This window comes from Melospiza melodia, chromosome 10 (genome assembly GCF_035770615.1).
Source record: "Melospiza melodia melodia isolate bMelMel2 chromosome 10, bMelMel2.pri, whole genome shotgun sequence".
Lineage (NCBI taxonomy): Eukaryota > Metazoa > Chordata > Aves > Passeriformes > Passerellidae > Melospiza > Melospiza melodia.
In genome coordinates this window covers 29,574,943-29,590,389 of record NC_086203.1, presented here as the reverse complement: position 1 = coordinate 29,590,389, position 15,447 = coordinate 29,574,943, and the positions used below count along the sequence as shown (strand labels likewise).

Here is a 15,447-nt window from a genome sequence, read left to right as displayed (position 1 = left end):
AGCATTATCGTACCTTTCTCCAACAGCAACACACACAATCCTTCAAATGAATTTTTTTTTTTTCTATGCAGGCATCTATCACTGATGATAAAAAATGACCAATAATTGAAAATCCCATAGCTGTAAAAAAACCTGATGCTTTGTTCCTCAGGATAAATCAGAGAATGCTGCTACTGAACATTTCATTTGAGGGCAACTAAACCGTTATTTTGTGATCAGGAATTGTGTTTAACCCTTTGAAAATACATCCCTGTGCTGAGCAGGGCTGTCTCTCATTCAGGAATATGGTTTGGGATTGAGCTCTGCCATGATTTGCCATTAATTAGAAACAACCACATGAGACCAATCCCAGATGCACCTGTCCGAGACACAGACCTTTGTTACTCTTTCTTTTCTATTCTTAGCCAGCCTCCTGATGAGAATTTTTTCTTCTATTCTTTAGTATAGTTTTAATGTAATATATACCATAAAATAATAAATCAAGCCTTCTGAAACATGGAGTCAGATCCTCATCTCTTCCCTCACCCTCAGACCCCTGTGAACACCATCACAATCCCCTTCTGCTTCAGAAACAAATCAAAGATCCCCTTCTGCTGCAGCAGCTTGTCAGGAGCCCCTGGGCAGGGCTGGCTGTGGTTTTTGGGGGGCTGGCTGTGGTTTTGGGAGGCTGGCTGTGGTTTGAGGGGCTGGCTGTGGTTCTTGGGAGGCTGGCTGTGGTTTTTGGGAGGCTGGCTGTGGTTTGGGGGGCTGGCTGTGGTTTTGAGGGGCTGGCTGTGGGTTTGGGAGGCTGGCAGTGGTTTTGAAGGGTGGCTGTGGTTTTGGGAGGCTGGCTGTGGGTTTGGGAGGCTGGCTGTGGTTTTGAGGGGCTGGCAGTGGTTTGGGGGGCTGGCAGTGCTCAGGGATGTGCACTCACCGATGACACTGAGCTCCGCGCTGGCGAAGATGACGCCGTGCCTGTTCTCCGCCACGCACTGGTACATGCCTGCATCCGACAGGCTCACGTTGGCAATGGTCAGAGAGCCCTGCTCCAGCTGCACCCTGCCCTGGGGACAGCAAAACAAACTCCAAATCAATGAGAACCCCAGCAAAGCCTCCTCAGAACGCGCACCCAGAGGTTGTCCTGCTGTGTTCTGTGGCAAGGAGGACCAAAGGAAGCAGCGGGAACGGGAGGAATCTGCGTGCTGCGAGTTATTTGTCTGCCAGCCAAATTTATGTCAGGCTAGAGACTAAATGGTGAAACCAATACAGGAGCTGGTAAATGCAATTTCAATTGGAGGACCTTCCCTTGACCCCCTCATTGATTTAATACCCAAAGCATTTAGATTAATATCCCTTTCAAGGAGATAAGGTTGAGGCAAGAAATGCACTTCTGTTCCACAGTGGCACATCACAGCCAAGCCCATCCTCAGAAACATTGAAAACAATGGTATTTCCATGGAATCACAGAGTCATTGAGGTTGGAAAAGACCTCCAGGATCACTGTGTCCAACCTTTGACCAAAAACCACCATAGCAACTGAACTATAGCAGATACAGGTGTTTCTTGGGCACCTCCAGGGATGGGGACTCCACACCTCCCTGGGCAGATCCAGGGAGAAATTCACCCTTTCCATGGAGAAATTCCTCCTGATTTCCAACCTGACCCCTGAGGCCATTTTGAGTGTATATGGCAATGCAGGCTGCTAAGACTGGTTGCCATCTCAGCCGGCACAGACAGAAACATTTAAAATCTTCTGCAGTTTACTGAAAACAATGTAAATGCTAATAATTTAATGATCCTTTACTTCATATCAGCCACTAACATGATTTAAGAACAAGCCCATCTGCCAGTGACCAGCGTGAAGCAACCAGAATTAGTGTGTGGAGTGAAAGACCAGGCTGTCATTTGTCAGCCTGAGGTTATGAAGCTTGAGTTATCAATTCTAATAAGTACAGCAAAGTGTTCCCTCCCTCCCCAGGAGTTTGACATTTACCAAAAAAAAATCTAAAATAAAGAGCTATTGGTTTTCTACTCGGCCTTAGGGCAGAAATTTAATGTTTGTGCAATTTTTATCAGGGTTTGATCAAATCGGGGCTGCCATGTTCTTTCACAGTAAGTGAAGGGGAAAAAGTGCTGGCTGCTGTGAAACCAAAGCTTTGGTGACTTGGCTGACTTTGTGGTGACAAGGTGGGACCACGGGCTGGGTGATGACCCTCCAGGAGAGGCTGGGCACACGTGGGAGGGTGTAATTCCACAGCTCCTGCACAGGGACACAGCCCAGCAGGAGGAGTGGGAACACCATTAAACACCAGCAGGAACCCCGAGGTTTCATCACCACTTGAAGTTCACCTAAATATCATAGATTCAAATAATTATTTTGGAGTGATCACTCTTTGGTGACACATTCCAAAACCCCATTCAGCCATTCCTCCTTCTGTCCAGCCTTAGGTTTGCATCATGGATCCTTCATTTTGGGGAGGAGAGTTGCGAATGCAGAGCTGTGGCGTGTCCTGCTTGTCCTTGGCAGGAGTAGGGAGGTGCCACCAGGCATGGCAAGGAACAGGGGATTTTCTGTGAGGGTGGGCAGGCCCTGGGTGCCCAGAGCAGCTGTGGCTGCCCCTGGATCCCTGGCACTGTCCAATGCCAGGCTGGACAAGGCTTGGAGCGGGGGGTGGAATGAGATGATCTTGAAGGCCCCTTCCAACCCAAAGCACCTCATCCTCCCCACCACAACTCAACCACCCAGAGATCGGTGAGCTGGCAGAGCACCCCAGCACCCCCATTTCCCATGCCCGGGGGGCTCCAGCTGTGCCTACCTGTGGCAGCAGGGGCTCCCCGTCCTTGAGCCAGCGGTAGGAGGGCTTGGGGCGGCCGCTGGCGCGGCACTCCCAGGACACGCGCTCCTCGATGGCCGCGCGCACGTCGCGGATCTGCTGCGTCCAGCTGGGCTGGGCTGCAGGGAGAGCAGGGAGGGGAGCATGGAGCCTGCAAACAGCACCTCTGTGCTGCCCAGCGAACCTTCCTTCCCTCATCAGAACACTGGACTGAATAACGTTGGGGTTTTAGCTTTTCTATTTTCATATATTTGTGTAGAACTCTAAACTCCACACACAGTGTGAGCTGCTGCTTCCCCATTTGGGGCAGACACAACAATTCCTCTGCAGGCCTGGCAATCAAGGACACCTCACTGCCTCAGGGCCAGAGATGGGAACAAAAGGGAGTTGGGGGAGCAAACTTGGGGTCAATGACTTCATTACCTGCAGCTGGAATTGGCAGATTCACCCCCAATATGCAAATGGACCAAACTTATAAAAGTGTGCAAACCCTGACCCATCGTGCATTTTTGGGTGTAGCCCCCGGGGGCTTTGTCTGCCCTAAATGTATCTGAAGCCCTTCAATAAATAGAACACCTTTTTATTCCCTTAATTCTTTTTATTCTCTTAATTCTGTCTGGCCTCTGTTTTTAAATAGCCCCACAAAAGCACGATAAGAATTGCTAAAGATTACTGTTCTTCCTTGAGTCCAGTGCTGCTTTCTGAAGGTGCCACAGGCCAAGATCAGAAGCTACTTTTACTTTATTTGTAGTAAAAACCCTTAAAGAGACAGAGTAGCTTCAGAAACCCTGCTCATCCTGCACAAACAAAGCAGCAGTTACACACCTGGTCCTTCAAATAAAGACATTTCCCTCCTCAGGGTCTCTATAACCTGGGCTTCAAAGCTGTAAATTTTAGCTTCAGACTTCAAAACATGTAATTCAGAACTAGTTCTGCATTGAAATTGAGGTTATTCCAGTAACTCTGCATGGTTACAGGCACTACTTCAGGTCTAGGCTCTCAGTCCTGTCTTGATTATGGCCAGATTTCCATACATTGCCACAGAAGGAAAAATCTTTGGACCCAATTATTGCATTAATGACACTGAATAAACCTAGAAAGGCCACAAGCAGATATTGGAGACACATTTTGGTAGAATTTGGTGAAAACTAGCACTGGCAGTTTTCAGCCACTTGTGAGATTGTATTTTTAATGGTGCTTCACATAATTTCATCAGTTTGTTGGCTTTTTTTTTAGAGAGTTTGAGTTTGGCCAGATTCCACTAAATTCCACTAAAATTGTCATGGTTTTGAAGACCACCCAAAACCTCAGACTTTAAGAGTTACCTCTTGTCCAGATATATCTACAATATACAATACAACCTATTTAAGATCTTATTAGTAATAGTATAATAATATATCTACAATACTATTCAGAAAATCCCAATAAACAATAAAGTTTTGATTTTTTTAATGGGCACTTGCCCTATTTTGACATAAGAGCATCTGACTTAGCAGAATGGTATTACCAGCAGAGGTCTCCAAGAACCTGATTAATACTTTTCCCTGTGTAATCAGATAAAAGAAAAAAAAAAAATCAAGATTACTCAAAGCCAGGTAACAACTTTAAAAATCTCTGTTGGATAGCGATCCAGAGATGGGCTTGAAAGGATAAATTTAAAAACATCACATCAAAACGGCAAATGGGTGCGATTATACCCAAAAGAGGGGTATGTCTGTGCTGATGGGATGCTGGAAATCCAAATTTAGGGAGCTCAGGTTGTGTTTAACCCCACCCCTGGCACCCTGAATGTGCCCACAAAGCAGAAATGAGGTGGAGAGTTTCCCACAGCCCCTCAGCTCCAAGGGAATTCCAAAAAACAACAAAGTGAACTGAGCGTGCAGGCAATGCAGAAGGGAAAGGAGAAGCGAGTGGTGTTTATTTCTCTGGCTGCCCCTCCTGCCCCTGTGATATTTTAAGCTTGTTTATTGTCTGTATGCAAAGGAAAGGGAAAGCCTTTAAACGCAGGAAGATGAAAGTCAGCTCTGTCATCTGGAGTAAGAACTTGAACAATTCCATCGAGCTGAGCAATTGCAGCGGGTTCAGTGGCTCAAGGACATTTGCAAATTACTCATGAATTTACATATTTACTATTCTAACAGCATCTAACTCATCATTTTGAAGAGAATTTTATGATCCCATGAAAGGAGCTCTATAAAACCCACACACATCCATTTGCCTTTTTTATTTTTGCTGCGCTGTTTTACAGATTTCCCACATGAAAACAAAACCAAAAAAAACCCAAAAAACCACCCAGACAAAACAACTGGAATTAATTTGCAAATCAAGAAAAGGCATGAATGATAAGCTGTGCTCTATAACCTGAGTGTGTGCTATGGAAAAACAAAGATAACTCCTGTGGAGAGGAGGAGAGAAAATTCAAAATTCATCCTCATTTCGTACAGACTGCTCAAATAAGGGAAATAATAATTTTCCCCAAATAAGGGAAAATAATAATTTTTCCCAAATAAGGGAAATTCTCTCCAAAAGGCATTTTTTGGGGTGGTTTGCGGGTTGTTCACCCCAATTCCTGCCCTGAGTGCTGAGACTAAGACATGCAGTGTTGGAAGGTGCCACCCCAAATTCACATCACCCTTTGGTGCAGCACCCACGAGCCACAGCCTCCATCCCACACCATCCTAACCCCCTCCAGTGATCTGAACTGGTTAAAATTCCAAATTCCAAAGCCATTTGTGGTGCAGACAACTCCAGAGTGAGCAGCACAGATCAAAAAAATCATCTCAGTGAGGAGCTCTGAGAAAGTTCAAAATTCATCCTCATTTTGTACAGACTGCTCAAATAAGGGAAATAATAATTTTCCCCAAATAAGGGAAAATAATAATTTTTCCCAAATAAGGGAAATTCTCTCCAAAAGGCATTTTTTGGGGTGGTTTGTGGGTTGTTCATCCCAACTCCTGCCCTGAGTGCTGAGACTAAGACATGCAGTGTTGGAAGGTGGCACCCCAAATTCACATCACCCTTGGGTGCAGCACCCACGAGCCACAGCCTGCATCCCACACCAGTGGTTTGAACTGGCTAAAATTCCAATTTCCAAAGCCCTTCCTGGTGCAGACGGCTCCAGAGCGAGCAGCACAGGTCAGAAGATGATCGCAGTGAGGAGCTCTGAGCCGTCTGTTCGGCAGGAGTTCGTTCTCTGCTGCTCTTTGGGAGTTTTTGTAATTAGGTCAAGCTCTCCTCTCACCAGTTGAGTGCAGAGAGAAGCTCTTGGCTTCATCTTGGGGAATGCTCAGGGGTTGGCTCAGGCTGCAAATGTGTGTGAGCCACCAAAGGAGAGTGGCCACGAGCTAATGGAATTTGACAGGAGCCCGCTGGGGATCAGGGCGAGGTAACACGACTCGAGATTTCAGGCATGATAATTAAAATAATTCAGATAAGGCGGTGAAACCAGCTCCTCTCCACAACGTTTTCTGGTATAGCAACGTTCTCAGAGATAATGACAAGGCTGAATTTGTGGCTGGTCTAGAGAAGAGTCCTTTGGATGGTTTCAGCAGCACTGACCAAAGAGAAATTATTTTACAGGAGATATTTTGGTCCTGCTTGGTGTAGTTAAGATAGTACTGGCCTTGGAAACATCCTGGAGGAAAAATCTGGAAGCTGATTAAGAATTCATCTGAGTTGCAAGCAAAATTCGTATGCTAAATCTATAAAGTGAAAGAAAAAGCTTAGAGATATAAGCATGACTCTTACATAAGGATTGCTTTAAAGAAAAATCTCCCCCTCCTAGGACATTTCTGGAGTTTGTACTCAGGGGGACTGAAAAAAGGTGATGGAAATAGTGAAAAAAAACCACCCTGTTTACCTTTGATCACATTTCAGTCTTCACCAGCACAAAGTGGGACAGTTAAAACCAGATGAATAGGAAAATATGCCCAAATATATTCTTACTTCTCTAAGACAAAATTGTCTAGGGGCAGTCTGTCCTTCACTGTAATAAATTAAAAGGCAAAATAGGAACTGGAAATCATGTCCTGAAAGATATTTGCAAATGAAATGATGTGGCAGGTGATGATGCATCACCTCAGAAATGAGTAGCAAACCCCCAGAAGTAAAGGAGAAATATGAGAAATAAACCAGAAAAAAACCTGTAGGTCTCTGCAACCATCTGTGAGTTCAAAACAACCCAAAAGACTCAAGCAAATGAGGTGCTAATACATATCCAGAATCCAATTCTCAGCTGGTGTGTATTGATTTCAGTGTTCCTAAGCCAATTTCTAGCAGCTGATGACCTGGTGCAGGCTGTGTAATTCATCATTAATGGCAGATGAAAGGCTGAATGATTTGTCCATTACCATCTCTATTCTAAGGAGATTGAGACTGAGCCCAGGATCAGAGCAGTCTAAAGACCAGAAAGCAAAGTGTAAGAAGTAAAAAAACCCCCAAAACAACCAGATGGGAAAAGCAGATGAGTAATTGGAAATAAAGAGTGCAGCCAGTGTGTGAGGGCCTGCCCCTAATGGGGACACAGCTCCTGTGCACAAACCCCTCAATCCTCATTTGCCTCCTTCCCAAAGATCACAGAAACCAGACCCCAAGTTACCACTGCTCCTCTCTCCTCCCTTCCTCCCTCCTGACCCCAAGGACTGCTGGAAATCTCTACAACTGCAAGGTGTGCAGGTCCTGCACCAAACCAATCTGCTGGAACGCTGTGCCTAGAAAAAAATAAATCTCCATTTGGGTGAGCCTTTGGAAACTCTGCAAGACTGACCCTACCAACCCAGCCTGGAATATTAAACACCAGAGGAAAATCTGAAGGAGCTGACTCAGCTGATAAAACCCCTTCAGCCATCCCTTCCTCTCATTTACCTCCCGTTCTGCACCATTAGAGGGTTTCCCCCCCAGTTTTGGTGGGCTGTGGGTGTTACAGACACACCACGGGGACCCTCCTCATGGTTTACCCTCCTTTGGTTATTTTCCATCCTGACACCAAACTGCAGCTGCTCAGGGGTGCAAGGGAGGCGTGGGGTGATCCATGAGGAACCTTCACATTTCATTTCTATTTATTTGTGTTCCATCCTATTTGTATTTTTGCTTCTCCCGCTGGAGAGATGTTTCTCCAAGCAGCAATGATGAGACTTTTTCTGAATCTCCAAAAATTGGATTTCTCTGGAAGTGGGGTTCCAGCAATCCCTTGGAAAAGGAAAAGCTGATGAGAAACAATTCTGTGCTCTGTGCAGGAATGTGCTCTGTGTTCTGGATGCAAGACCTCCCTTAGGCAGCAAAGAATTCAAAACTCAAGAGTTACTCCTCCCTGTACTAATTTTACCTGTGTAAAAGGTGACAACAGGGTTTCCTAGTGAGTGATGTGAAATATAATTAATAATAATATAGTAAGAGTACAATAATAGTGCACTTGCCCTATGTACAGGAATTTTCTTGTCTTTTTATCAGTCCAGAAACTCACTTTATTCAAATTTTCAGCAAATTATTTGTGATTTAGGACCTAAACTGAGCAGACATGAAACCACCTGATGTTCACTTGTGCACATTTCCTTTTTAGACTCTGACCATAATGAAGAGCATAATCTGATTTACATCTGAGGCTGTTTTACAGAGTGGCACAAAGTGGCTTTTGCCCAAAACACAGGCCCACTGATGAAAGGAGGGCTCTTTTCACTGCAGAATTAAGGAGCCTCACAAATTCCTAGTGAGAAGGATTTAATCTGCAAAGGGGCCCAGCCAATTGAAAGGGTTCTGCTGAATATCTCAGAAAACGCTGCACAGAACTGTAATTAGTGACAGACAAGTCTGTCTGTCTGCTAATGCAGATGCTGCTGTGCTGACACTTTTGGAAAGCATTTGAGCTGCAATTTTCCCCTCCTTTCCCTGCCTTGCCAGAGCAGGAGAGGACGGGAGATGCTGGAGCAACACAGGTGATGCTGAGGCAGCACCTCCATCTGTGCTGCTCTGGAGATTGGATATTTCCAAGCACGGATCTGACTGGAAAGCCAGGGCCAAATCCCATATTTTGTGTCCAAATCCCAGCAAAAAATGTTCTCAGTGGTGGTGCTGTCACTCCCAGCCCCACTGAACACATTCATATCACCTCAACCAGCAGCTATTTTTCATATTTTCTGTTATTCAGGTGAAATATTTTGTTGGGAAGGGGGATCTCAGGACGTTGCATTGACTCATCAGAGTCAACATAGGGAAGCAGAGCCCAGGGAGCTCAAACCCAAGGATGAGCATCCTTGGGGTCACAGATATCAACAAAAGAAGATCGGGCTGAAACAGCATCTAAACTCAGCATGAATTAAACATCAATAATAAATAAGCATCTCCTTGATGCTGGCTTTATGAACAAAAAAGGCAATTTCTTTTTAAATTAGCTGGTTAAGGTAATCTGTTTACTGTACTTCTGCCAGCAAAAAAAAAAAAATAATTGTTGGCACTGCTGTTTGCTCAGGATATAAATCTTAGCCCTGCGGAGGGTTAGCAAATGTAAAATTTATGAGCAGCCAGATTAAAAATACAATCAGGTCAATGGGAGTGCATCCCAAAACACACAGCTGAGGGTGGGGAGGGCCCTGGGAGAATCTGGGAGAATCTGGGAGAGGAGAGCCCTGGGTGCCACTGGGGAGCTCACCTGGCTCAGCCATGGGATGCAGCTGGCACAGGAATAAACTGCCAGGTCAGGAAGGCAGCACCTGCTCTTAGAGCTGCCAAAAGGTGGAAAAGAAGAGGCTGTGCCGTGCAATTTGATAGTTTAGGATCAGGGAATATTCTGAGTTGGTAGAAACCCACAAGGATCAAATTGGCCCTGCATGGGACAGCCCCAAGAATCCCAGCAGGAGCTTTTGCCAGGAATTAACCTGAGGCTGGGACACAGGAAGAACAGAAGAGCCAGCAGGGAGATGTGTCATTCAGAGCTCCATCAGTCAGAGAGGCAGAAGGGAGCTCTGTAATTGCATTAACAGGACCGTGTTTGCACGGGAAGGTCGATCCATCAAGGGGGACCCAGCCCTGGCAGAAGTGTTTGTGGAGCACAGCCTGGTGCAGGGGCTCAGAGCACAGAAAATGCAGCAAGAATGGCTCTTGCACGCTTAATTAACCTTTTCTGCTGCAACAAGGGTGTCAAACAACTTCAGTGGCACTGATATGCAAAGGGAGGAGAAAATAAACTCTGATACAAGAGTGAAACACAGCAGAAGTCAACCCTCCCTGACAACTTCCAGCAGCACACAGAAAAGCTGACAACGCTGGGTTACCTACGGTGAGCAGGCAAATTTGAATTCTTTTTTCTTCTCTTTTCTTATTTTATGCCATGCACAGAGGCTGCTTTAAACTGGGTTTAAAGAGTGGAGCTGTTGGAGCCTCAGTGTGACCTGCAGAGCACAGCAGTGCAAGTGGGCAGTACCTCTAATAACCCAGAGCACCCTGAGCCCCAGTGATTTGGGCTGCAAGGACCCTAAATCCCATCCATCCATCCATCCATCCATCCATCAATCCATCATCCATCCGTCCATCCATCCATCCATCCATCCATCCATCCATCCATCATCCATCCATCCATCCATCATCCATCCGTCCATCCATCATCCATCCGTCCATCCATCCATCATCCATCCATCCATCAATCCATCCATCCGTCCATCATCCATCCATCCATCCATCCATCCGTCCATCCATCCATCCATCCATCCATCCATCCATCCATCCATCCATCCATCACCCATCCGTCCATCCATCCATCCATCCGTCCATCCATCCATCCATCCATCCATCCATCCATCCATCCATCCATCCATCCATCCATCCATCCGTCCATCCATCCATCCATCCATCCATCCATCCATCCATCATCCATCCATCCATCCGTCCATCCATCCGTCCATCCATCCATCCATCCATCCATCAATCCATCACCCATCCGTCCATCCATCCATCCATCCATCCATCATCCATCCATCCATCCGTCCATCCATCCATCCATCCATCCATCCATCCATCCATCCATCCATCATCCATCCATCCATCCATCCATCAATCCGTCCATCATCCATCCATCAATCCATCCATCCATCCATCCATCCATCCATCCATCCATCCATCCATCCACCATCCATCCACCATCCATCCCTCCATCCATCCATCATCCATCCATCATCCGTCCGTCCGTCCGTCCGTCCATCCATCCATCCATCCATCCATCCATCCATCCATCCATCCCTCCCACCCCTGCCATGGCAGGGACACCTCCCACTGTCCCAGGCGCTCCAGCCCCAGTGTCCAGCCTGGCCTTGGGCACTGCCAGGGATCCAGGGGCAGCCCCAGCTGTTCTGGGCACCTGGGCCAGGGCCTGCCCACCTGATGATAAAAAATTTCTTCCTCAAATCCATTCAAACCTGCACCTTTCTGCACCTCCAGAGCGTTTCCCTCTCCAGGCACCAGCCCTGACCTTCCAAAAACAGCTTGAAAGCTCTGCCAGCATTGCAGTTGTATTTCAATTATGAAATAACATTTCTCAACTTAAAAAAAAAAATTATTAAAGAAAAATATGTTATTTTTCCCAGCTATTTGTATAAAATTTCACAATATGTTACTTTCCCCTAAAAAATTTTTCTGCCGTGCAAAACTCCAGAGCCCAGAGTACAGAATGCAAGTTGATTTTTTTTTTTTTAAGAGATCTATTTTCAGTACTGGCTGCAAAACACAAGTTACCCTAAAAAACCCAACTCGTTCCCTGGAAAATCACCATCCTCAAGACAAGGATGATATTTTAGTGAATTCTCTAAAACCTGCAGCAGGGGAGGTGCCTGTCTGCCACCTCTCCTGGGGAATTCCTCCTGTCCCAGGGAGGAGATGGATGGAAAGAGTTCCCAGCATGACAGACTGACAGCAGGACACTCCTCTTCCCAAAAAATCCTCGAGATTCTCTGCAGAAATGCCACAATGGGGGTGAAAAGCAGCAGGAGCCACAGTGGCAGCTTTTGTGTAGGATCCAGATTGGTAAATTCACTACAATAATGAGATTATAACTCGGTATGTGCTATGGTGGGAGTGCTCCAAAGGCTCCATTTACTGCTTTCCCAGAAAAGCAGCTTTGGCTGTGGGTACAGCAAAACTCTACTACTGATGAGGCTTTTAATTTACTCCCCACATGGGGAAAAATCAGGAGAAAAACACAGCACAGAAAAAGGAATCTTTAAATCATCTAATTAAAAAAATTAAAACCTGTTCAAATCAACGCCAGATTCTTTCCTTAACATGAAAGGTTTCACTTTGTTCTTGCTCTTTCACTCCTTTTTAACGTTTTCTCATTTTATATTTCCCTCAGTTTTAAAAGGAGACATGTTCATTTGAAATGGAAGCCCCCAAAGTTGTGATTTTAAATGAAATGCCTTTCAGAAATCTTTCCAATTTGAAAACTTCCCTACTTTTTTAAAAAAACCTTACATTACCCACCAAATCCAATTCAGTTTTGCCAGAAGGGTTGGTTCCCAAACTCTTTTTCTGTGGCAAAATTATTATAAATCAAAAACCATTCTCCTCATCATCTCTGGAGTTCAACCCAATCTTCCCTGCTGACAGGAGCTCAGGAACATTTGGGGGAGAAAATCTGAATATTTCCTCTGAACAACATGGGATGGGACCAGGGGAGCAACAAAACCAGGATTTTTTGGATGCTGTGGGGGTCTCTGCACATCTTTTGGGTGTGGAACCTGCATCTTCTCCTCTCCAAAACATCTCCAACAGAACCTTGGTACCAAACCCAGCCCCCTGTGCCCCTAAATTCCCTCCCTGCAGCTCCCACTCACCTCTACACAGGTAAAGCCACAATTTCAGTTTGTTTTGTGGGCTGTTCCCAGCAGAAATTTGGGGGTGAGCACCAGGATCAAAGGGATAAATACATCTTCTATTTGACAGAGCAGGCCTAGGAGGCTGGAATTTGGCATTTCCAGTGCCTGGCTCTGGGATTGCAGCGAGAGAAGAGCAGGTGCAGAAAGCCTTTGAGAGGAGAGGGCTCTGCCCTGGCACTGTTAAATCCCAACTCCCCCTGTTCTTCAATTACTGATCCTCCTGAAAGCTGTTCTTAATTGGCTATCAGCAATTAACATTTATCCACAAAAGCTGGGGCAACCCATGCACCACAAATCCCAAGCTGTAACACGAGGATGCTCCCCCTGCCTTGCCCTCCCAGCCACAAGAAGGAAAAAGAGACTTTTCCAAGCACTTCCAGCACGTTTCCATGCCAATGTCCTCCTGGGGATGTGTTTTTGTTCCAGCTGCTCTGATTCTCAATTAATATGCACCATCCAGCCAGGTCTTATTTCAAATTACACCCTTCTCGAGATGCGCCATTCGAAGAGAAAGTCATTTCAAAAAATATCCCCGCAAAAATTACGTCCTCACAAAACATTTACCGCAGATTGCACTGACTGCAATAAGGCAGCCTTGCTCACCATAAAACGTCAGCTGTCCCCGTGCCACGTTCTTGCCCCTGACATTTTCAGCCACGCACTCGTAGAGCCCAGCGTCCTCCTGCTGGAAGTTGGGGATCTCCAGGAGCCCGCTGGAGCGGTGCCTGCGCGCCTTCCGCGGCAGCTGCTTCCCATCCGCCCTCCTCCAGCTGATGGTGGGCACGGGGCTGAGGGAGGGAAGGAAAGCAAGGTAACACTGCCAGAGTGCCATGGTCACACTGAGGTGTTGGGGAGTTTTTGAAGGTTTGACAGTAAAAGGTTTTAAAATCATAAAATTTGGGGAATTAGAAAGCCAGACTTAGCGGTGCCTGCGCGCCTCCCTGGGCAGCTGCTTCCCATCTGCCCTCCTCCAGCTGATGGTGGGCACGGGGCTGAGGGAGGGAAAGAAGGCAAGATAACATTGCCAGAAGAAGCCATGGTCATTGTGAGGTGTTGGGGATTTTTTGCAGGTTCAATAAAAGGTTTTAGAATCATAAAATTGGGGGAATTAGAAAGGAGCTGGAATTAGCGGGGCCCTGGAGCGGTGCCTGCGCGCCTTCCTGGGCAGCTGCTTCCCATCCGCCCTCCTCCAGCTGATGGTGGGCACGGGGCTGAGGGAGGGAAGGAAAGCAAGGTAACACTGCCAGAGTGCCATGGTCACACTGAGGTGTTGGGGAGTTTTTGAAGGTTTGACAGTAAAAGGTTTTAAAATCATAAAATTTGGGGAATTAGAAAGCCAGACTTAGCGGTGCCTGCGCGCCTTCCTGGGCAGCTGCTTCCCATCTGCCCTCCTCCAGCTGATGGTGGGCACGGGGCTGAGGGAGGGAAAGAAGGCAAGATAACATTGCCAGAAGAAGCCATGGTCATTGTGAGGTGTTGGGGATTTTTTGCAGGTTCAATAAAAGGTTTTAGAATCATAAAATTGGGGGAATTAGAAAGGAGCTGGAATTAGCGGGGCCCTGGAGCGGTGCCTGCGCGCCTTCCTGGGCAGCTGCTTCCCATCCGCCCTCCTCCAGCTGATGGTGGGCACGGGGCTGAGGGAGGGAAACAGAGCAAGATAACACTGCCAGAGGAAGCCACGGTCACACTGAGGTGTTGGGCATTTTCTGCAGGCTTGATAGTAAAGGTTTTAAAATCAGAAAATTCAAGGAATTAGAAAGAAGCTGGACTTAGTGGGGCCCTGGAAAAATGTTAAAAATAGACTCTGAAAATGTTAGGCTTTGTGTTTGGCAGATCATGTGAAATTGCGCCTGCGTAAGCAGCATATGATAAATGATATAATTGCTAGATGTGATGATTGTTTAGTAATTAAATATAATTATTGTTTAATCGTAAGAAGAATCATGAGAAACTATGTTAGAAGTTTGAGGGGGACCACGAGGAGCCCATGCTTGGATGAAATCTATTTATACCATAGAACAATATAAGTTTAATAATGAAAATGAAAGTTATATAACGATAGAATATAAAAACATGTTCATCCCGAACACATGTCGGGGTCAGATTTGGGTTTGTACCCCTGACACCCAGAGCTCTTCAATAAAAGCACCTGCACGTCATCATTCTCGTGATTATGTGTTTCTGAATGCTGACGGGTTGAGGAGTTTTTGCAAGAAAACGGCCACATTCAACCAATGCACAATAAAAACTGACAATGGACACCTTCACAAACAATGGATAATGGACATGTTCAGAAATGGGGCTGGTTTATCCTTGAGAAAGATACAAGAAGAGTCATCAAGACTCAGAAAGTTTGAGAAAGTGAGAAAAAAGAGAAGCAATGGGTGGGCCAGACAACCACAGCAAGGCGCGTGAAAAATCAGAAGATCCAATCAGCATTCTATTTTAGACACATGAACAGCCAGGATTAACCAATCATGTATTAGCTAGAAACACATGAACAGTAGAAAATTATTATAAATATAGCCCTATATTATGAATTGTCCCTTTTTGAGATAATAAAGTTGGCTTCACTTGATCATATTGATCATGGCGTGATGTCCCATTCCTGATCCAAAATGGCATCAGAGAATAAAGAGAAGATAAAAAGGTAAAACCAAAAGGGTATTAGAGAATATATGAAGAAAAAAATGGTAAAAAGCAAAACAGCATCAGAGAATAAAGAGAAGATAAAAAGGTAGTGAGTGGTCTGGCACAGGGTCCACAGGGGATTTTGT

The 15,447-nt window shown here is 45.8% G+C and overlaps 1 protein-coding gene across 2 annotated transcripts in view; it reads right to left on the bottom strand.

Moving 5' to 3' along the window:
* LOC134422679 (contactin-4) overlaps positions 1 to 15,447 on the bottom strand; it is a 259,070-nt gene that overhangs the window by 49,692 nt on the left and 193,931 nt on the right. For both annotated transcript variants that reach the window (XM_063165043.1, XM_063165044.1), the window contains exons 9-11: positions 13,274 to 13,458; positions 2,796 to 2,932; positions 914 to 1,043 (exon numbers count right to left, since the gene is read on the bottom strand). In XM_063165043.1, the coding sequence (XP_063021113.1) occupies positions 914 to 1,043; positions 2,796 to 2,932; positions 13,274 to 13,458 (452 nt within the window). The remainder of the gene's footprint in view (positions 1 to 913; positions 1,044 to 2,795; positions 2,933 to 13,273; positions 13,459 to 15,447) is intronic.